Consider the following 25309-nt stretch of genomic DNA (forward strand, 5'->3'; position numbering starts at 1 on the left):
GCATCACTATTTCTCATCATCACCTTCCTGAATTACATTCAAAATTGTGGTTTGAGGATTTGTGCTCATCTCAAGGTGACACCTTAGACAGTCAACAATAGGTCTTCTGAAGAAGAATTCTATCAACTGTAACCATACATTGCAGAAAACACATCTGGATTCAATGAGCTGTCATTCATTCAGAAGATTATATCTTATCAGAGTGTCTAAAACCCAACAGCCTACCACACAAGCAAAATCCTCTAAAAATTAAACCTCAATCTCATTCTTCCTGATGCACAATGTTAACACTCTGGGTCAATTTGGGAAATTAAAGGTCATCACTGACATCATGAACAAACAAATTCTAATCACAGTCTTTCAAGAGATTAAGAACAGTGATCAACACCCTATGAAATTGCAAGGGTACTGAATTTACAAAGGAATGCCCTCAATTTGGAAATATATTTCTCACAATTCTCAAAATTATTGACTCAATTATAGAATTTAAATCTCAATCGCTCAATCTTAACTTTGAAATGGGCTTTTAAGACATACTCGGTGCATGCCCATGTGCCTGCCAACCAGAAAAATAGCACCTAAATGACAGAGAGGGGGGGGGGAACAGAAGTTCCAGTGGTCTACTGGATCAAACATTTTCATCCTACAACAAAATATTAATAAACATTTCTCCGTCAAACATTAAATTCTCCTTGATGATTTCAATGCACAACTGGGACAAGAAAGAGGATGACACGACATTATTGGAAGATGGCCAGTTCATAAGTGAATCAACAAAAACAGTCACAGATAGATTAGAATTTGTAGGAACCACAAACTTATCTCAAAATCAACATGCTTGAAAAGGAAACATCATAAATTAAGAACCCGTAAACATCATGAAGCCAGAAAATGCAAATGGCAGCGAGATTATTTCTGCATGGATAACTTCAGCACTGTGAAATCTACAATGTTAATAAAGGCCTTAGAGCAATATGCACAGGGTCTGATCACTGCGTTGTAAAGATCGAAATGAAGTTAAGACCTAAGATAAAGAACTGATCTACAAATAAAAAGAGGAGAAAATTCAATCAAACCAAATTAATACAAAAATTGGGGTATTACAGAAAATATGGGGAAGAGCTTATCAACACCAAATCACTACAAGAAATGATTGTCAAATTAAAACTTATAGCAGAAGAATTTGCTCCAATAAAGCCCAAGATGAATTACAATTGGTGGAATGAAGAATGCAACCAGGCGGTAGAGAGAAGACATGAAGTTTGGATAAACCAAAAGCCATAAGAATAAAATTTAGAACCAATAAAATAAAGAAAAGTCCACATGTAAAAATCATGAGACAAACAAAACATAAGCATCTTTAAGTGCCCTAGAAATGGTGTCTTAAAAAATTATAAAACCTCAACAAATTCTGGGAGTTAAATCACAAAGAAGAGCTCACTGTAACTAAGAAAATGCAGAGATTCAAGCAACAAACTTTTAAACTGTAATCACCCACTGGGAATGTTTCAAGTCAATGTGGACAGATTCATTTTAACACCTTCTGAGCTAATAGATCCACTAACCATTAATGAGAACTCGCATTCAAAGAACTGAAAAATTGCAAGGAAGATGGTGAAGACCTAATCTGTGTAGAAATCTGGCACAATGCTGGAAAAACTGCAAGCACTAATCTCTGCCAATATCTAACCAAAATGTGGATCACAGGAAAAATTAAAGAACACTGCATCACAGGAATACCCCATCCATTATTAAAAGGAAGATATAAAACCAACCCAAACAATTACGGAAGAACGATCCTTCTAGCCTGCACTTAAAAAAGTTTTTTCCCATATAATTTACAACAAGATCAAAAACATACTGGTACCACAACTTAGAAAACGTGAAGGAGCATTTCAACGATACAGAAGCTGCCTAGACTAAATTATAACATGATAATTATAACTACAGAAACAAACAGTTCTTCAGTTCACTCATAGATTTAAAAAAAGTATATGTGGTATCCACAGATCCACACTTTTAAAATCATCAGATCATACAGTCTTCATCTCAAATTAATGAAAATCATCAAACTAACCAACACAAAGTTCAGGGAAGAAATTTCAAAAGCTTTCATAATCAAAACTGTTTTAGTAGATCAGGCCCACTACTTTTCATTGTAGCCATGAATTATGCCATGGTTTGGTACAAGAAACCCACATCCTCAATAAGAACAAACTGTTTGGAGTTTGCAGATGATTTAGCTCTCTTAGCCCCTGACATGGAAGAAGTTTGTGCCCAAATAAACAGTTTCCCAAAAATTGCCTTAAAAATAGGATAACAAATAGCTTTCAATAAAACTGAGACGGTGCTCTTGAAACCAAAGTATAAATAAAGTCTTCATAAACAATTAAAAAATTACCAGTTCTGCAGTTTAAATATCTTTAAAAAGATTATCAAGCGCAAGTGAAAAAGAAAGTTCTGGCAGAATGTAAATAATTTAGGAGTATTGGAGACCACTCACCAAATAGTAAACATGTCGAGTTGTTGACAGGCATGCACACAAAATAGAAAGAAAACTTGCTAGCTTTTTAGGAGATTAATCCTGTGCCTGTGCACATTGTGTCAGCAGGGCATACAATGCCGGGCTGCATTTTTACAGGTGGACTAAGTAGGGGTGAGGATTGTACTGTGTGGGGTTGGTCGAGAGAGAAAGAGGTGGGAGGCAGGAAGGAGTTAGGCATGGGTAGCTAGTGGATGAGATGGAGGTATCGGGTTTGCTGATCAGTAATGTGGTTGGCAGATGCACAGGCTAGGCACAGGTGGCAGGTGTATAGGCTAGGCATGTGATACATGAGTACCGGAAGAGATGGTGCTGTGCAGCACGATATGAAGATGAGGTGGAGGTGTGGATTGGGAGGGGGTAACAGGACAGAGGAAGAGGGAACTGTTGGATGGAGGGTGTGGGGACAGTGAGTTATGGCAGATTCAGGCCAGGATGTTTATGGGAGTGGAGGGTGTGTTGCAAAGGTAAGTCCCACCTACACAGTGCAGAAAAGCTGGTGCTGGAGGGAAGGATCCAGATGGCACGGGTTGTGAAGCTGCCACTGAACTCTAGTGTTTTGTGCTCGTGTTGCATGTTATGCCACTTGGACACAGTTTGGCAATGGCCATTCATTTTAGTGAACAACTGGTTGGTTGTCATATGAAGCTGTGCAGTGATTGCAGCACAGTTGATATATGACATAACTGCTTTCACAGGTGGTCCTGCCTTTGATGGGACTCGATATGCTTGTGACAGGGCTGGAGTAGGAAGTGCTGTGTGGGTGGATTGCACATGTTTTGCATCGGGGTCTTCCATAGTGATATTAGCCCTGTGACAGGATTGGGAGTGACATAGGGATGGACTCGGGAGATGCGGACGTTGAGTAAGCAACAGAATACCTTTAAGAGGGTTGAGAAGGATGTCCCTCACTTCTGGGCACAATGACAGATGATACACTATATGATCACAAGTATCCTGACACCTGGCTGAAAATGACTTACAAGTTCATGGCGCCCTCCATCGGTAATGCTGGAATTCAATACGGTGTTGGCCCACCCTTAGCCTTGATGGCAGCTCCCACTCTTGCAGGCGTATGATCAATCAGGTGCTGGAATGTTTCTTGGAGAACTGCAGACCATCCTTCATAGAGTGCTGCACTGAGGAAGGGTATCGACATCGGTCTGTGAGGCCTGGCACGAAGTTGGCATTCCAAAACATCCCACCTTTGGGTGTTCTGCACAATTCAGGTCAGGACTCTGTGCAGGCCAGTCCATTACAGGAATGTTACTGTCATGCAACCACTCCGCCACAGGCCGTGCATTATGAACAGGTGCTCGATCATGTTGAAAGATGCAATCACCATCCCGAAATTGCTCTTCAACAGCGGGAAGCAAGAAGGTGCTTAAAACATCAATGTAGGGCTGTGCTGTGATATTGCCATGCAAAACAACAAGAGGTTGTCCATGAAAAACGTGACCTTACCATAACACCAATGCCTCCAAATTTTACTATTGGCACTACACACGCTGGCAGATGATGTACACACGCTGGCAGATGACATTCACCGGGCATTCGACATACCCTCACCCTGCCATCGGATTGCCACATTTGTACCATGGTTTGTCACTCCAAACGTTTTTCCACTGTTCAATTGTCCAATGTTTACACTCCTTACACCAAGCATGGCATCGTCTGGCATTTATTGGTGTGATGTGTGGCTTATGAGCAGCCACTCGACCATGAAATCCAAGTTTTCTCACCTCCCGCCTAACTGTCATAGTGCTTACAGTGGATCCCGATGCAGTTTGGAATTCCTGTCTGATGGTCTGGATAGATGTCTGCCTATTACACATAATGGCCCTCTTCAACTGTTGGCAGTCTCTGTCAGTCAACAGACGAGGTTGGCCTGTATGATTTTGTGCTGCACATGTCCCTTCACGTTTCCACTTCACTATCACATTGGAAACAGTGGACCTAGGGATTTTAGGAGTGTGGGAATCTTGTGTACAGACATTTGACACAAGCGACAATCAATCACCTGACCACATTTGAAGTCCGTGAGCTCTGCAGAGCACCCCATTCTGCTCTCTCACAATGTTGAATGACCACTGAGGTTGCTGATATGGAGTACCTGGCAGTAGGTGGCAGCACAATGCACCTAACACGAAAAACTTATGTTTTTGGGGGTGTCTGGATACTTTTGATCACACAGTTTAAGATAATTAAAACCCTGGTGAAGGATGTGATTCAAGTCCAGGTTGATACTAGGTAATGAGCAGGGACACATCTCTGAAGCAGATTCTAGATTCTTGGGGTTGGTGGGAGGATTACAGGTGTGTGAGGATATGGTACCAGAAATCTGTTTGCGGACTGTGTTTATGGGGTAGGTGTGGGTCTCTGAAGGTCCTCATGAGACTGCCAGTATACTGGGTAAAGGAATTCTTGTCACTGCAGATATCCTGTCCACAGGTGGCTAGCGAGTGAATGTTTGGTATGGTAGGGGTGACAGCTGTTTAAATGCAGGTACTGCAGATGATTAGTGTGCTTAATACGGACAGAGGTGAGGATGGAGCCATTCAAGAGATGGAGGTCAATGTCCTAGAAGGGGGCATGTTGGGTTGAGGAGGATCAAGTGAAGCGGATTGGGGAGAAGGTGTTGACATTGTGGTGGAATGAGTCCAGATCATGAACACATCATCAGTGAATTTGAACCACAGAAGAGGTTTCACATTTTGTGAGTCTAGGAATGTTTCCTGTGGATGTTCCATAAAAAGGGTGGGATACATTGGTGCCATGCGGGTGCCTACAGTTGTGCTGCTGATTTGTTTATGTACCTCCCTCTCAAAGTAAGGCAATTGTGAGTGTTGGTAAGGTTGGTAAGGTGTATGAGGAATAGGGTTGTGGGTTTTGCTGGTGTATAGGGATGTGACATCAACAGTGACGAGCAACAATCAATGAGTCAGTGAAGGAACTAGTAGGTATCTTTGATCTTAGAGGCTCGGCTGCAAGCAATCGGTTTGGGGTGTTGGTCAACAAGAGCAAAAATTCTTTCAGCAGGAACACAATAATGAATTACGATGGGGCATCCAGGGCTGTTGCGTTTTTGAGAGCATGTACAACATGTGTGTGTGGTATGCCACTCCTTCCTCCCAAAATTATGATCGGAACACCTGAAACGATTGTGAATGGATCACAAGCACCAAAAAGTACAACCTTTAAAGAAAATTGAAAGTGGGGTGACTCAAGTAGTCCAATTGGTCAATAAAATTAACAAATGATAAATTAATTCAGCAGCAGTTAAAATACAGCTGCTCAGAGGCTAAGTTTATAGGTGCCAGACTACAAATTCAAATGTTTGGGACTCGGTCTTAAAATGGTTCAAGGATTCTTTAACCTCTCGGGATGAACAGTGTATCTGAATAATTATCTGAATGAAAATATCTTTTTTACTGTAACATGTTTTCAAATTGGTCTAAAAGGTATAAAATAATTCTCCTAGCCTCATACAGAATCCTAACCTCACACAGATAGGTATGAAAATCTGTGCTTGTGAACTTTTAATAGCTATGACAATACTTGTAAGATTTATATGGAAAAACAAGGGGTGCAGGCAATACATTATGATGCATGATCAGTTCATCTCCTATCCATTATCCACCATATTTACCCAATTATAAGACAATGTTTTTCCCACATTCATCATTTGAAACATAAGTGGTCATTTTATATTCACGGATTAAAGTACTGCTGCTGAGGTTAACATTTTTACATTGTTTAATAGAGCATATAGTGGTCGTCTTACATTTACAGATGAAGCTTTGGCTATTGAGGTCACATGCAGATTTATTTTGAAGAATTCATTCTTGACAGGCTCAAGATTTCCCAATATGCCAAAGTGGTTTATATGGTATCAATTTTGCTCTATCAATCACGTGACATCCAACTCACACAGAGCTAGATACCATAAACTAGCCACTACAACAATTTGTTGCTCAGCTTAAAATTTTACAATTTCGTGAAACCCAGGAAGAAATAGCATTAAATGTTATCGTCTTACAAACTCATATTGTATTTGAACAACTTTGCAATGAGATTTCTCATACGTTTGGATGTTGTTGTTATTGTGGTCTTCAGTCCTGAGACTGGTTTGATGCAGCTCTCCATGCTACCCTATCCTGTGCAAGCTTCTTCATCTCCCAGTACTTTCTGCAACCCACATCCTTCTGAATCTGCTTAGTGTATTCATCTCTTGGTCTCCCTCTACGATTTTTACCCTCCACGCTGCCCTCCAATGCTAAATTTGTGATCCCTTGATGCCTCAGAACATGTCCTACTAACCGGTCCCTTCTTTTTGTCAAGTTGTGCCACATACTCCTCTTCTCCCCAATTCTATTCAATACTTCATCATTAGTTATGTGGTCTACCCATCTAATCTTCAGCATTCTTCTGTAGCACCACATTTCGAAAGCTTCTATTCTCTTCTTGTCCAAACTAGTTATCGTCCATGTTTCACTTCCATACATGGCTACACTCCATACAAATACTTTCAGAAACGACATCCTGACACTTAAATCTATACTCGATGTTAACAAATTCCTCTTCTTCAGAAACGCTTTCTTGCCATTGCCAGTCTACATTTTATATCCTCTCTACAACGACCATCATCATTTATTTTGCTCCCCAAATAGCAAAACTCCTTTACTACTTTAAGTGTCTCATTTCCTAATCTAATTCCCTCAGCATCACCCGATTTAATTTGACTACATTCCATTATCCTCGTTTTGCTTTTGTTGATGTTCATCTTACATCCTCCCTTCAAGACACTGTCCATTCCGTTCAACTGCTCTTCCAAGTCCTTTGCTGTCTCTGACAGAATTGCAATGTCATCGGCGAACCTCAAAGTCTTTATTTCTTCTCCATGGATTTTAATACCTACTCCGAACTTTTCTTTTGTTTCCTTTATTGCTTGTTCAATATACATATTAAATAACATCGGGGAGAGGCTACAGTCCTGTCTCACTGCCTTTCCAACCACTGCTTCCCTTTCATGCCCCTCGACTGTTACAACTGCTGTCTGGTTTCTGTACAAATTGTAAATAGCCTTTCGCTCCCTGTATTTTACGCCTGCCACCTTCAGAATTTGAAAGAGTATTCCAGTCAATGTTGTCGAAAGCTTTGTCTAAGTCTACAAATGCTAGAAACGTAGGTTTGCCTTTCCTTAATCTTTCTTCTAAGATAAGTCGTAAGGTCAGTATTGCCTCACATGTTCCAATATTTCTACGGAATCAAAACTGATCTTCCCCGAAGTTGGCTTCTACCAGTTTTTCAATTCGTCTGTAAAGAATTCAAGTTAGTATTTTGCAGCTGTGACTTATTAAACTGATAGTTCGGTAATTTTCACATCTGTCAACACTTGCTTTCTTTTGGATTGGAATTATTATATTCTTCTTGAAGTCTGATGGTATTTCGCCTGTCTCACATCTTGCTCACCAGATGGTAGAGTTTTGTCATGACTGGCTCTCCCAAGGGTGTCAGTAGTTCTAATGGAATGTTGTCTACTCCGGGGGCCTTGTTTCAACTCAGGTCTTTCAGTGCTCTGTCAAACTCTTCACGCAGTATCGTATCTCCCATTTCTTCTTCATCTACATCCTCTTCCATTTCCATAATACTGTCCTCAAGTACATCGCTCTTGTATAGACCCTCTTTATACTCCTTCCACCTTTCGGCTTTCCCTTCTTTGCTTAGAACTGGGTTTCCGTCAAAGCTCTTGATATTCATACAAGTGGTTCTCCTTTCTCCAAAGGTCTCTCTAATTTTCCTGTAGGCAGTATCTATCTTACCCCTAGTGAGGTAAGCCTCTACATCCTTACATTTGTCCTCTAGCCATCCCTGCTTAGCCATTTTGCACTTCCTGTCAATCTCATTTTTGAGACGTTTGTATTCCTTTTTGCCTGCTTCATTTATTGCATTTTTATATTTTCTCCTTTCATCAATTAAATTCAATGTTTCTTCTGTTACCCAAGGGTTTCTACGAGCCCTAGTCTTTTTACCTATTTGATCCTCTGCTGCCTCCACTATTTCATCCCTCAAAGCTACCCATTTTTCTTCTACTGTATGTCTTTTCCCCCATTCCTGTCAATTGTTCCCTTATGCTCTTCCTGAAACTCTCTACAACCTCTGGTTCTTTCAGTTTATCCAGGTCCCATCTCCTCAATTTCCCACCTTTTTGCAGTTTCTTCAGTTTTAATCTACAGTTCATAACCAATAGATTGTGGTCAGAGTCCACATCTGCCCCTGGAAATGTCTTACAATTTAAAACCTGGTTCCTAAATCTCTGTCTTACAATTACATAATCTATCTGATACCTTCTATTATCTCCAGGATTCCCATGTATACAACCTTCTTTCATGATTCTTGAACTAAGTGTTAGCTATGATTAAGTTATGATCTGTGCAAAACTATACCAGGTGGCTTCCTCTTTCATTTCTTAGCCCCAATCCACATTCACCTACTATGTTTCCTTCTCTCCCTTTTCCTACTCTCGAATTCCAGTCACCCATGACTATTAAATTTTCATCTCCCTTCACTACCTGAATAATTTCTTTTATCTCATTATATATTTCATCAATTTCTTCATCATCTGCAGAGCTAGTTGGCATATAAACTTGTACTACTGTAGTAGGCATGGGCTTCGTGTCTATCTTGGCCACAATAATGCGTTCACTATGCTGTTTGTAGTAGCTTACCCGCACTCCTTTTTTTTATTCATTATTAAACCTACTCTTGCATTACCCCTATTTGATTTTGTGTTTATAACCCTGTATTCACCTGACCAAAAGTCTTGTTCCTCCTGCCACCGAACTTCACTAATTCCCACTATATCTAACTTTAACCCATCCATTTCCTTTTTTAAATTTTCTAAAATATCTGCCCAGTTAAGGGATCTGACATTCTACACCCCGATCCGTAGAACGCCAGTTTTCTTTTTCCTGATAACGACATCCTCTTGAGTAGTCCCCGCCCGGAGATCCGAATGGGGGACTATTTTACCTCCGGAATATTTTTCCCAAGAGAACGCCATTATCATTTAACCATACAGTAAAGCTGCATGCCCTTGGGAAAAATGATGGCCGTAGTTTCCCCTTTCTTTCAGCTGTTCACAGTATCAGCACAGCAAGGCCGTTTTGGTTAATGTTGCAAGGCCAGGTCAGTCAATTATCCAGACTGCTTGTTGCCCCTGCAACTACTGTAAAGGCTGCTGCCCCTCTTCAGGAACCACACGTTTGTCTTGCCTCTCAACAGATACCCCTCCATTGTGGTTGCACCTACGGTACGGCCAGCTGTATCGCTGAGGCATGCAAGCCTCCCCACCAACGGCAAGGTCCATGGTTCATGGGGAAATTACTGCTGCTTTCCAAGTAAGGACAACATTCAGAAGTGGAAATGTCCTTCAAAGAACATTATTTGATTCTGGACCCAGATTAATATTTTACTTGATTGTGAGAGACTGAAATGATGCACTAAGTGGGTCATAAATGAGAAATTCGGTCCCTGTTCACGTATTAGAACACCTGGTAAATACGATACCAATGGCAATGTTCAGAGGAAATATGAAAGAAAATTAATCCACACTGAAATGTCTAACAAACAAACTAAATTATATTAAACTGACTTTAGTTGTTATCACAGGAATAAATTACAGCACCATGACACATTGTGGGGATAGTCCTAAGAGATACCAGTAGTTGCTAGTCGAGTGAAAGTTCAAGAATTCGACTGAATCATGATTTCGATCTTTTATTCATATATTAGATGCTGTTGTTACACTTGACTTGCACCCTACAAGATATTGCAGTCAGTGTTTTACAGTTGCTCAACCACATCACTACAGAAGGTTTTGAAGGGGGACAGTGATACCAGCTTGGTTGAGAACTAGACAAGTGCAGGGAGGGGAGTCTTGAGCTGGCTGCAAATTACGTCATGTTACCAATAACCGCTACTTTGGCTTTTTAGTAACATCTACAATGTTTAAAACTGCAATTTGCCCGAATCTATTTGCAGTCGGAACTGAACTGACTTTAAATTTGGAGAAATGCACAATAATAGTATTCATTTCTGCAGGAGACAGTGAAAGTCTAAATAAGGACAAGTGGTGTGCTTATGAGTTTCATGCTGCAATGTTGTCGACATTCACCGTGACATACGATGGGAAAGAAAGGGGGTGTGTCAGCTATTGATTCTACGCAGCCAATAAGACAGTGGCGGGAAGACAATAAGTCTGGAAGCAAAAAACATTGTAATGTTCTCATATTAGTACAGAAGCCAATTCAATACATGTTCAGATAAAAACAGCAGTGTTCTTAGGTCCCATGGTAACCACAGCCTCAGAAATCACAACATATTCAGAAGGAACAGCCAAATATTTGTGACAAGCAAGATATGAATTTGACATCTGTAATATTAGGATGATGGCAGCTAACAGAAATAAGAACAACTTCTATAATGTCTTAATGCAATAGTGCCATCAGTATCTTAGGCGGGAAGGTTTTAAAAGTGGGCAGAATTTTTTTAAATTTCAATATTATGTCACTTTTCCTGAATTTCAGAGCCATCAGCCTTTTTTCTGTTTTAAGCTCATCTTAAGGTATTGTCAGCTTAAAAATAAACTGTATTCAGTTTGAGGCATTACAGTTTATTTTGAGAACTTCTCTGGTGTCCCCTTTCATCCTACTATATGAGGTATTGGGGCAGTTAATAAAATATCATGGTAAGTTATATCATGTCCCTAATTCACCACATTTGTGGGGTAAAAAGGGACAAACACCACTCGTAAAAATGTATGTGATTTTGCTTAAATTAAAAATTGTACAACTACATAAATAAGTACCTTCTACTGATGAACATCATATGGATGAAACATTAAGTCACATTTTCTTCTAAATTTGTGACTATTATTTAAAGACCACAAAAAGTGTCCCCTTTCATCCCATTCTATCATATACATTTTTATTACTAATTTTTTTCAGAGTAAACTGCAGCAGAATTTAATTTCCAGTTACGTACACCGCAATCAAAAGAACCCACCAAATGCAGGTTAGAGTGTTGTTTCATGAATGTCATGTATCTCATGCAATAACACACCCCAACTATGGCTTGTCAGAAATTTGCAGATGCAGTTATGTAATTGATTCATTTTATGCTCCCCACTGACTGGGAAAATACTGGAGTCCCATTTGGAACTGAGGACTCTTGCAAAACCTGTAGTACCTTACTTCTTTGTATCTACTGTGTAACAACCTGTACATGCCATGAGGCTCATTTCACTGATGAAAGGATGGTTGTTCTATATGTAAGACTAATATGTAGGACCACACACATCATTAAATTAATATTTTATTTCAGTGGGAATAACCTAGATAGATAGAACAGTTTCTTCATCACTGGTGCTGAAGAAAAAAATTACTTTCATTAACCAACTGTGAAACAACATTTACTCCATTCCATAATGTCCTTCACACAGGAGTTCATGAAACTTTGAAACAGGAAAATTTAAGCAGTAGTGTTGTATAAAGAATTGCCTGAACATCACAACATGGTACAAACAACATATTTTGAGCAGTTAAAAATCAGGTCTTACTTTCTGTTGTATGTAAATGGAAATTAAACCTGGACGTATGGAAATATCCAACATTGCCAGCTAGAGAAAATGGGAAAAATTAGTGATGGCACTTTGTCAAGAGCAGAAAAGGTAGTTAATTTTCTAACACAGAATGGAGAAAACAACCAGTAGACTTTGAAACAATCACTCTGGGTAGTTTACAAAACTGTGAAAAAAATCTAAATTACAATTACTGGCCTACAATTTGGTCACTCTCAAATATAAGCCCTTTTCAACAGGAATACAGTATCACACTCAATGAACAGAAGAGGACAGTGAAAGAAAGGGTTTGAGAGAGAAGTGCATTCCTAAAGTCAAAATATGAAGAAAAGTGTACACCAACAAAGATCTGGAAATTCTTACTTTCTGACATAAACAAAATAGTCAATTATGATTACTGTCTCATTTGCATGTGCATCTCAACTACCGTTCAAATTCATTACAGTGATCTATGAACAGGAAACATTATAACGCATCCACTGTCATCTAGGCAAGCACAATGGTTTTGCCTCTCAAACATATGACAAACGGTGGTCAAGAGGCACCAGTCTCAATGAAGAGAACATTATTACCAGTGTTGTAGATGAGTACACACAAGTCAGCACTAGGTGACTGGGCATACAAACGAATGTTTTCACACTTTACTGATAGGAGACTGTTTCAAGACTGCCTACTCCACTTAGAGCAGGTACAAGCTCGGTCATCTCCTGATCTTCATGCAAAAACAACATTCTTCCAATCTCTCCTGTGGCACTGTGGAAGGAATCCTAAGTTTTCAACCTTGCTGCTAAGGTCAGAAGGGCAACTTCAAAAATAGATAAAACTAAACTCCTGCAGAACAGTCCAAGAAGGTCCAACGGTACTAACTGGTCATCATGCCATCCTCAGCCCACAGGCATAACTGGATGTGGACATGGAGGGACATGTGGTCAGCACACTGCTCTCCCAGTCATATGTCAGTTTACGAGACCAGAGTCGCTACTTCTCAATCAAGCAGCTCCTCAGCTTGCCTCACAAGGGTTGAATGCACCCCGTTTGCCAACAGTGCTCAGCAGACAGCATGGTCACCCATCCTAGTGCTAGCCCAGCCCGACATGATTAACTTCGGTGATCTGACGGGAACCAGTGTTAGCACTGCAGCAATGCCATGGGCTCAAAAACAGAAGGGATACAAGATTATTATAATTAGCATTGTGGGCACAATTATATCCCTATTAATCAATGTGTGATGCTTCACACCATGGATTTTCTTCATTAACAACTGGGGGCTGCCACTATTTGTAGTGGCTTGTTGGGAGTCCCTGCAATAACAAACCGGCTAGCAGGAGCAAACAACAAACTTTTCTTGTTTAACACATTGTCTAATTACTTTAACAACATACTATTAGCAGGACACCAATGATACAATTCACACATTATTGTGTTCCTTTACATTTCAAAGAGGATACTAAAGTGCATCTTAATGCATTTATTCTGTGGGAAGAGGTGGCCCATTTCCTTTGTCTCTATACTCTCTTGGCAAATCAATTCAATACCTTTTTTGTGAGGTATATCAAATGAAGATTTGCAAGCCCTGTCAACTATGAAGTATGTCTTCTTGCACCCCATGTTGCAGCTTGTGACACATTGTGTGTAGTGGATTCAATTATGTTCGGAACTCACTCGTAGTGCTATGCTGAAACTTGTGTTAAGAAGGTGGAAGGCAGACACTTTTAATGTTTTGTGCAAGACGATGTGGGCAGCCATTCAAAAAATGCAGAAATTGACAAGCGTGTTTATGAAACAAAGAATTTCCATATCCAAGTGGGTATGACCTTTTCTTCTTATTTTTATGCAAAGAAACCAATACCTAAGTACTGCCCAGTCACAGATTTTGATACACATTGTATGTAACTCAGAACAGCAAACATCGCAACTGTCCCTCAAATCTTTGGCAAAGCTGTACAGATACAAGATACGACTTAATGCTTTAATCTTGATCATGTTGAGCACCATAGCTGACACTAACACTGATGATTAATGAAAATCACCTCAGCTGTATTATTAAATGTTCACTGTGTTATGACCAGTTTCATTTTGTGATCAGGACATGACATGAATTGCATGATTGTCATATGTAATGTTAAAAACCAAATCCAGAAACACTGATGATAAAGATTCTGTCAACTACCTGGCAGAAGTATAGTGAGCAGACACAGCACGTGTACAGTAAAATGCCTGACAATGTTGAACAAATGAAACCGGTCTTAGGTGATTTGTCACAAAACCAATGGTCACAATGGAATTCTTTGCCAGTTGTATGAACCTTTTAACTAAAATATTTTTCAAAAGAAACATCGTATATTATGCTATAACAGCCTTAAGTACACTATTTTCTTTCGAAAAATGTATAAAGTCTTTGGACCCAGGTACAAAGAACTGAAACTCTTTAACAAAGAAAATCATACTTTCAAGATGATATGAGTAAATAAAGGTTTACATGGAAAACTATCTGGCAGTACCCGCATAAGCAATTTTTTCACCTCTGGAAACTACTTTAAAAACAACATTGCAAGTTTACTTGCAAACTTTAATATGAGGCATATGAATATTCTAACATTATCCTGTCTTGTAAGGAAAGTTTGCTATCAAATTTTGACAAAGTAACAGTAGTTTGAATAATCAAACAATGGAAAACACAGGATGGAATGTAACAATATGACGAAAAGGATAGTTACTACTCACCATATAGCGGAGATACTGAGTTGCAGAAAGACACAACAAAAAGGTCTTTCTGCGACTCAGTATCTCCACTATATGGAGAGTAGTTTGAATGAAATGTTCACGTTTATGTTCTATAGTCTGTTTTATCCCCCCCCCCCCCCTCTCTCTCTCCCTCTCTACATACATATACAAGTATGACTGATGGTAGTCATATACTTTCACACAGTTTCATTGCTAGAGGCAGGATATGTAGGAGAGCAGAAGTTCATAATTAAATTTGGAGATTTTTCCCACCTTTTTCATTTATTTGAGTGTCTGTTGTCTACATCCAGCATGTGTGTTCAAAATGAGAAGAAACTATAACTACTGTAAATTTATTCAGTTCCTTCCATTTTCTCTAAAACCACTTCTTATAGTTATAAAAAAAATATGGATTATCTACAACAACTGAAATCTTATCATTTTATATTCGCCATGGTACAAAACAACAGTAAACATATATATCACCATATGAAATTTTTCCGTAAGTTAATGCTCCAAGAATGGCTTGCATAAAATCAAATATCACAGCTGGGCAGACTGCAAGAGGTTACCTGAAATGCACCTGTTTCCAAGAAATCTTAAAAATAGTTTTTTGGTACTACACAATAAATGAACTGTTACCAGAACCACATTTACAGAACTGTTACACATTTACCAATTGGGAAAATCTGCTCATGGCACAACACATTCAATAGAGAGGAAACAAAATTTATGATACCTTTAGGTTCGACCAAAAATATACATTTGTGCACTTATCAAATGTAGATAAAAATAATTCCTTTGTTTTTTACCACAGGTAATTTCAAGATGGACTAACTGTAGGAAACAATTTCTTACAAATATTGGATGATAGGTTAACAAGTTTTTACAACTGAAAGTGTATAAATTAATTAATTTCTAATATTTTGAAGACATCACACACAAACTGGCCTTTCATAAAATTTGTGGAAATTATTACAATACTACCATTCAACAAGTTATCACTTCACAACATTATTTTGTCAAGGTAATACAAGTATCAAATAAAATTTAAAATCTGGCAAGAGAAATAAAATTTAGTTTGAAAGAGCACCATTCACAACCTTTAACCTTCCACAAGATTGTTGTTACTGTCACAGTAGGGGGCCATGAGTGATGTGAAATGTTATAATTTCTAGTCAGCTCAGCTTCAAGAAAAACATGAAAAATTATGACTGAACAGCATTTGCTGCAGTATATTTTCTAATTTTGAACTGATATTAATTCAAGATGTTACCTTGACAAGCACTTAGGAAAATGTTTCCATCTTGAGAGAAGGTACCGCAAAAAGCTTTGCTCTGATATGTTGCAACAGTTCTCATCCTGTTAGGAAGATATGAATTTGCAATCCTGCAGCGGTCTCCTCTTGTGAAGGCCTCTGAGCCAGGCATACCACGCTGCAGAGCATAGGACATTACTACATTATACACAAATTCTAAAAATATATTAAAAGCAACAAGTCTCAAATGTCACAGTAATTCTTATGACACCTATTTTGCAGAACTAATCCAAATGTTTGCACACTTTTATAACGATTTAACATACACACACAATACCCAAACATCACCCGCAGAAGAAGGCTCACCATCTGTTACATATCATACATGAAATTTCTACACTTTAACGAATAATATGTAATGAAACAGTTGCCTGATGCTTTCATGGATATCTACATATGAAATGGGTGCATGAATGAAAAAACATCTACTGTTACTTCTGTTAAGAATCTGTTGATATCAGGTTGTTGTTATAGATGACTGAAAACTGTAGCAACATAGGTTAACAACACTTATCTCACTTTAGGTTTCGATGAAGATAAATTAAAGTTTACTGTAATGTGTATGCAGTTATGTGAAGCTTTATATCAACTGCAGCTAAATAAAGGCATTAATTATAATGAAATATTAAACAATCAGTTTATAAAAGAAACTTCTTTACCATTTTCTGGAGAAGTGCCGTTCTCCAGAAGGTTACACCTATTGTATTTATTGTATCAACAGTAAGGTGCATACAGCAAAATGCCTTGGTCCTAAGAAAATAAACAATAAGTAATACAATACTGTATTACTTATTGCAAGCAATAAGTAACATAATATTGTATTACTTATTGCTCCTGTTTTTCTTAGGACCATGGCATTTTGATGTATGCATCTTGTTGTTCATACTGACAAATAATGTGACAGGCATAACCTTCCGAAAAGACCACTATGTGCCTGAAATGGTAAGAAAATTAAATTTCTTTTATGCAACTGTTTGGTTATTATTTTGTTAAATGCAACTACAGTTGCTGAGACTGGATAAAATAATAAAGACATTATTTGTATACACAGTGACTCAATTTATTATAAACCAAAATAAATGAAACAATAACAATGCACAAGTCCACTAGGCCAGCACTAGCTGGGCACACAGATCAATTTCTTTTTTGAAAGATTAGTCCTGTAGTGAAAAACAACTTCTCCAATTGTTACCCTAGTCGCTATTAGATTTTTCCTTAACAACAACAAAAACAAATAACAATGACAGTTCTATCCAGTCATAAAACATTGCACAACATTTTGCTTCAAGGGCCAGTGGAGAGGGTATAGAAGCAAGTTTGTGGTTCTGGAGTCTTCAGCAAGGGGCCTTCATGAGTGCAGTGGTGAAGAGTAAAACTGTGCTTGTTTCAAAGATCATACAACAGGGACCAATCCAAATGAATGTGAGCATATTCAAGAGGCTGTAGCTTGCTCTGTCTGACCATCCAGATTTAGGTTTTCCTAAGTAGTTTCAGGCAAATGCCAGCACATTTCCTTCATCAAGGCCACAGCTAACCACCTGTCCTATCTTCATAAACCATAGTTATACACTGAAGTGACAAAGAAATTGGTATAGGCATGCGTATTTAAATATGGAGATATGCGAACAGGTAGACTACAGCACTGCAGTTGGCAATGCCTATATAAGACAACAAGTATCTGGCACAGTCGTTAGATCAGTTACTGCTGCTACAATGACAGGTTATCAAGATGTAAGTGTGTTTGGACATGGTGTTATAGTTGGCGCACGAGTGCTGGGACACAGCATCTCCGAGGTAGTAATGAAGTGGGGATTTTCCCATATGACCTTTTCATGAGTGTACTGTGAATATCAGGAATCCAGTAAAATATCAAATCTCCAACATCGCTGCAGCAGGAAAAAGACCTGGAAGAATGGGACCAATGATGACTGGAGAGAATCGTTCCACATGACAGAAGTGCAACCCTTTCGCAAATTGCTGCAGATTTCGATGATGGGCCATCAACATGTGTCAGCATTCGAATCTTTCAAGGAAATATCATTGATATGGGCTTTTGGGGCACCCTTGATGACTGCATGACACAAAGCTTTATGCCTCGCCTGGGTGTGTCAACACCAACATTGGAATGTTGATGCCTGGTCAGACGAGTCTCGTTTCAAAATTATACCGAGCAGATGGACATATACAGGTATGGAGACAACCTCATGAATCCATGGACCCTGCATGTCAGCAGGGGACTGTTCAAGCTGGTGGAGACTGTGATTGTGTGGGGCGTGTGCAGTTGGAGTGATATGGAACCCCTGACACGTCTAAATATGGCTGACAGGTGACAGGTACATAAGCATCCTGTCTGATCACCAGCATCCATTCATGTCCATTGTGCATTCTGACTGACTTGGGCAATTCCAGCAGGGCTATGCAACACCCCATGCATCCAGAATTTCTACAGAGTGGCTCCAGGAACATTCTTCAGAGTTTAAACTCTTCCACTGTGCACCAATCTCCCCAGACAAGAACATTACTGAGCATATCGGGGTGCCTAGCAATGTGCTGTTCAGAAGAAAGTCTTTCTTATAATCCTTCTCACTTTAGTTTTCACAATAAGAGCTAAAGGATTTTGAAGGATGAACATTATCTGATTTTTTTGCTTTCTTAGGTACTTTTACAGTCAGGCTGCCAATGGTTTGAGTAGGTAAAAAAATGTGCAGAAAATGAAGGCCATGCATGTTTTCTTCAATATCACAAGGTATTTGTTCCTCTGTCTTTACTTATTATATATTGTTCTTGTCAGGGAAACACATACAACAAATTACTCAAGAGATAGTACACAAATAGTTGACAGGAGGGTTGACACTTGATTCACAGTCCAGCCTATGAGTAGTTCTGACATGTTGACACATGTTGTCAGACCATTGCATGCTAGGATGGTACAATCACTGTTGACATACGATACTTTCTTTTTCAAAGAGATACGAGGTCTGCTCGAAAAGTTCCGTAACTTCGTCCACAAAATTTTTCTACGCTTATCTTTTACTTATTGTGCATGGTCTTCCCTGAAATACTCTCCTCCACAATTGATACATCACTCCCAACACCGTTTCTACTTCCAGAAGCAGTCTCGGTATGCCTCTTGCTGGACTGCGCAAAACGCTGTCTGCGAATTTTCTTTTATCTTGTCTATCATTGCAAATCTTCATCCTTTCAATGAGTTTTTTGACTTTGGAAACATAAAACAAAAGTCCGAAGGGGCCAGGTCTGGAGACTACAGATGATAAGGCAGCACAGTTGATTTCATTTTTTGTGCAATAATCACACACCAACGGGGGTGAATGTGCAGGTGGGTTATGATGCAAGAGACATGAATTGCCTCGCCACATTTCAGGTCGCTCTCACATTTTCTCGCAGGTATCACAACACGTCCCAATAGTACCATTGATAACAGTTTGTCCAGAGGCACAAATTCATGATGAACTTATCTTTCAAAGACAAATAAAACTATCAGCGTGAATTTTATATTTGACCTGATCTGACGAGCTTTTTTTGGTCTGGGAGAACCTTTGATGACCCATTGTGAAGATTGAACCTCAGTCCCAACATCAATACCCACAACTCATCACCAGTTATGATTCTCTTAAGGAACATCTTGTTCACATTTGAACAATCCAAAAGCTCTTCACAGATTGTGAGGTGACTGTGCTTCTGGTCTTCACTCATGAGCAGTGGGACAAACTTGGCAGCAACATGATACATTCCAATATGCTGTGTCAGGATTTCATGACATGATCCAACTGAAATGTTATATTCTTCTGCAACCTCTCGTACAATCAGTATTCAATTGGCAGGCACAATTGCATTGATGTTTCTCACATGAGCGTCATCTAGAAGTCAAAGGGTGTCCAGTACAGGGATCATCTTTAAAATCCATCTGGCCATTTTTAAACCATGTGAACCATTCGTAACACTGAGTGCGGCTTAAGCACTCATCACCGTAGGCTTCCTGCATCATATAATGTTTTCTTGAGTTTCACAGAAGATTTAATGTAGATATGGTGCTCCTCTAACTCTGCCATCTTGAAATTCGCGAACAGTGTGACACAATGTTCTACTCAATACAACACTGAATAATAACTAACAGACATACAACAATGAAACTTCTGCCAGTTACACATTAAACAAGGATGCCAATCACACTTCACTCTAACACACCACTGGTACAAAATTATGAATGTTTTGGAATTTTCCGAACAGACCTTGTATACATTGTCTTATGACACACTGCAAGGACTGTAGAATCAAAATTTTAAATTAATAAATGCAAGTATTATTTTTAATAGATTTTCCTCTTGTTTAATGTTTTCTGACAGATCATTCATGCTTCCATTTGGTTTATACAACATTACCATTCATATTCATTATTTCCTGTAAGATATTGTGCTACTGTTAAAATTAAGGGATAATTCATAAGCAACTGAATGATTTCTAATGGTTTTACTATTGAAGACACATGACACTTGACATTATGTGGCAATATCATTTGAAGGGTATTATTATGGAGCCTTTGTACAAACTCTACTGCAGGTAGAGTAATCTCCTGTTATTTGTTGAATGCAGGAATGAAGCCTAAGATGCCTTCTTCCCTCTTTATAACTGTAAAAACAGTTTGACGGTTTTGCACACCACCATTAAAAAAAATTAGTCTTTTTAAATGATTTACAGGAGACCTAGTCTGTTTAGATTATTTAGTAGGTTAGATATAAATGTGCACAAAAACTACAGCATATTTTGGTTGCGAGAAGGTGAGGGCTGATTCTGGTATCATCTGTAGCAATGCAAACAGCAGTCAACTAAGACAGAGGTCAGAAGCCAACCAAGACAGAGTTTCATACATCTGTGTACACTGGGGCATATATAGAAATTTTGGTACTGCAGGAATGATAGCTATTCACAGCATGAAAGCCTCATTTCCCAAACCAGCTGGCTGATTTCCCTTAACTGATATAGATGACGACACACTTCACATTATCTTACACACTGAGTATGCAGTAGTTGACAGTATAAATAACATTTGAGTCTCTTACACCTACAATAAAACGTCAAAGCTTTATAAATAAGCTTCATCAATACAAAATATTTTCTATTTCAAGGCAGAGAAATTAGCACGAGCACCCCGATATTTTTCCTAGGAACTCCACTTACATTTGTAGCCCCTATTATTAAGCAAAATCAGCACACTGTTCTGAAAATTATTCATAAACTCTCAGGAAATTTTCAGCCAGAAACAAATGTTAACAGAAACATAGTTTCCTGTTTTTAGAATTTCACATTGCCACAAATAACGCTGTTTACAGACATGCAAAAAAACTTCATAATGCCATACACTTTTACTTAACCTGGTTCTAAAAAGATACACTTGCCATTGTTTCCCCAATAGGCATTTTGAACATTTGCAGAGATTCATTTATCTGCAAACTTGTACAAACTTGTTCAAATGTCTGAGTGCTTCTTTTCCTTTTATTAAAACACTTAATTCAAGTCTCCCTCAGATCTCTCTCAAATACCAATTTAAGTCAACTTTTTAAGTCACATTTTGTGCCTACAAATAAAAGAGAATGTCTGAATAACCAAAGTTGTTTTTCTAAACTATACACAAATCTCAACGCGTGTGCACTGATTTACTGTGCAGTCACAACTAATTATGCTCAAGAAATTTTCCTCACTGTCCAAAAAAAGAAACCTGAACTATGGCAAATGCACATACTTATGGCCCCATTAAGTTTCCCCACTGGCTCATAGTCTTCTTCCTTAAGGAAAACACTATAATGAAAGACTTTTATTCTACTGAGATTATTACTTGTTATATGCTGTTTATGAACCAAAAAATGGTCATAATTTGTTTTGCTAAATATACTGAACATGATCAGAACCACACACAGTTTTTGTATCAGGATGCTACACCTTACCATAACAACCCTTCCACCTTCTACTTGGAGCCAGAACATAGTCAAGAAAGTATCCACGATGCATGCAGTAATGACTTGAGAACAACAAAATGCAGTATCAAATATTCTCAATGCACTTGTTACACTAATTCTTTGGTAAAGTAACACAGAAATAAATAAGTAGTTTTTTGACAGTGTGTGATTAAGTAAATTTTTGTAGGGCAAGACCTATGGGGAAAGTAGACACCTACCACTGCCAACACTATTCCACTCAATACTGTCTTTGGTTAAAAGTGTATTGGACTAGTGTAAGTCTAAAACACATAAAAGGTTATTTTTTAAATAATCAAATGTATTTGTAGCTGGTATATTAAAATAAATAATGAAAATATGAATGACTCTGTGCATGACATTACACACACTTAAAGCACATGTTGCTGTGTCATCCGAACAAGATACAGCCAGGGCAAAAGCATCACAGGAACAAAGATGCAATCTGCTGCCAGTGCCATAGAGACTCATGACTTGCTTGAGTTCCAACAGCGCCACGGGAGGCGCTGAGGATGAGGATATCTACTTCTCCGCGGCCAACTGCCAGCCAAGTACAATACGCCAATGACCAGACGACAACGGACAGAAGCCTACTCGGAAGATAGAAGAGCCACTCCTGCGCCCTTGGCTATAGATCATCATCTAGGGCTAACTTAAGACAGGGAACGTTGTTTAGTGAACTCTTTTAGAAGTGAACAGATAGTAGTTGTAAATTGAATTTTCTATGTACTGTGAAGTTTACCTACGATTATTTGCACTTGGCCATTAGCCATTAAAGGCCTCTTTTGTATTATATTACATACAGTTTGCAGACTTAATCATTCAACAGGTCAGAAAGATAAGTAAACCCTTTTAACTTGCTTGTGTGACTTTGTTACTGATTTCTTGGAATGTTGTAGAGCCTTTGTTCTCCTATCCTATTACCTGACCCTGAGTCATAGCTGTGTAATAGTGAGAGGGAGAAATTGTCTTAGCAGTGTACTGCACCAGAAGCCATTTCACAAACTCACCAACTCGACCTCTACAACAGTAGCGACAACGCCTTTTTACTTAAGTAAAATTATGGGACTTAACATAAAATACCAGGTGGTTATAATTAAACTGACTATGTTCCAAGTGTTGCAGTGGAGACTGTATATGTCACAGGATGCTGAAACATCATACGTATGTTCTTTAATTGGGCGTTCGTAGAGTATGCTGGGGGTAGGGGTGAGGGGGTGGGGAATATGGCTCGATTCCCTGCCACAGGTCAAAATATCACACTCACTGTAAGCAGTCAGAATGTGAAATGTTTCCTGTTTGGATGTCAGTAGGCTGTCTGGCACTTTACAACATATGGTTATTTTTTTGTGAAGTGACTGTTGGAGTAAAGGGTTAAGGAGGCTGACGTTTTCTGTACAAAATGCAATTGCTATTGAAAAGAAAGACCATATACTGCTGGTAAGTGAGAGTATTAAAATCCTGGTGGTTAACTGCCAAAGCATCTGCAACAAAGTTCCAGAGACTGAAGTACTCCTAAAAAGAGAATGAAGCTCACATAATACTAGGGACAGAAAGTTGTTTGAAACCCGAAATTGATAGTGGTGAGATTTCTGGGTAACGCTTAATTGTATATCAAAAGGAAAGGCTAATGGGAAATGGAGGAGGTGTATTTCTCACAGTAGACAGGAAACTGCATGTTAGATTGTTTGGGCAAGACTCAGTATCAGGAACGGGCATAAAACGAGCAACTGGGCCCTTCAATCGCCCACCAGATTCATCTCCTGATGTAACCAAAAAATTTACAGGAAACCTCAGTTCATGTGTACGTAAGTCCCCAATCACACGATAATCGTCGGTGGAGATTTTAATTATCCATCAATCAATTGGGAAAGTTACAGTTTTGTTACTGGTGGGCATGACAAGACATCCTGTGAAACATTACTGAATGACTTCTCCGAAAACTGCCTAGAACAGATAATTAGGAACCCTCCATCATGATGGAAATATATTGGATCTAATGACAACAAATAGACCCAGCTTCATTGTAGATGTCCACATCGAAACTATCATACCTTAACGAGGAACTTTAAACTTTCAGCATAGGTCAAGAGGATGTAGAGGAACTATGGATCAAGTTTTAAAAAATAATTGACCACACACTGAATAGATATGTACCCAGTAGAACAGTTCATAATGGGAGGGACCCTCCATGGTTTACAGTTACTGTAAAGAACCTTCTAAAGAAACAGAGATTGCTGCATAATAACTGTAAACCAAAGTGTAGGGCTATACATAGAGATACTGGATGAAACATGCATGGCTGTCAAGAGAGCAATATGTGAAGTCTTCATCACTACTGTAGCAGAACCCAAGAAAATCTGGTCATATGTAGAGGCTGTTGGTGGCACCAAAGTTAGTGTCCAGTCCCTATCAAATGAGACAGGAACTGAAATTGAGAGTAGGAAACCACAAGCTGAAATGCTTAGCTCTAATTTGAACCTCATACCACTGAAATGAGGAGTGAAATAAGTATTAGTGTCAATAGTGTTGAGAAACAGCTGAAATCATTAAAATTGAACTAAGCTCCAGTGCCCAACAGAATCCCTATCAGATTCTACAGTGATTTTGCAGCTGAGTTGGCCTCTCTTCTATCTATAATCTATCACAGATCTCTTTAACAGAAAACGGTGCCCAGTAGTTGGAAGAAAGCCCAGGTAACACCATTCTACAAGAACTGGTGATCCACAAACCTGCCGTCCGATATCCTTGACATCAATTTGTTGTAGAATCTTAGAACATATTCTGAGCTAAAACATAATGAGGTATCTTTAAAAGAATGACCTTCTCCATGCCAACATGCACAGATTCCAAAAACATCAATCATGTGAAACTCCACTCATACTTTTCCCACATGACATACCAAAAACCTTGGATCAAAGCAATCAGATAGATACAGTATTTCTTGATTTGCGAAAAATATTTGACTCAGTGCCACATCTATTATTTTTGTCAGAAGTTCAATCAGATGGCGTATTAAATGAATTTTGTGACTGGATTGAAGACTTTTTGGTAGGAAGGATACAGCAAGTTATCTTGGATGGAGAGTCATGATC

General features: G+C 38.8%; 1 protein-coding gene across 4 annotated transcripts in view; it reads right to left on the reverse strand.

Moving 5' to 3' along the window:
• Positions 1-25309, reverse strand: part of LOC126253630 (DDB1- and CUL4-associated factor 11-like) — a 129721-nt gene that overhangs the window by 37769 nt on the left and 66643 nt on the right. For all 4 annotated transcript variants that reach the window (XM_049955123.1, XM_049955115.1, XM_049955133.1 and 1 more), the window contains one exon: positions 16183-16342. In XM_049955123.1, coding sequence (XP_049811080.1) covers positions 16183-16342 — 160 coding nt within the window. The remainder of the gene's footprint in view (positions 1-16182; positions 16343-25309) is intronic.

Source organism: Schistocerca nitens, chromosome 1, assembly GCF_023898315.1.
Source record: "Schistocerca nitens isolate TAMUIC-IGC-003100 chromosome 1, iqSchNite1.1, whole genome shotgun sequence".
Taxonomy (NCBI): Eukaryota; Metazoa; Arthropoda; class Insecta; order Orthoptera; family Acrididae; genus Schistocerca; species Schistocerca nitens.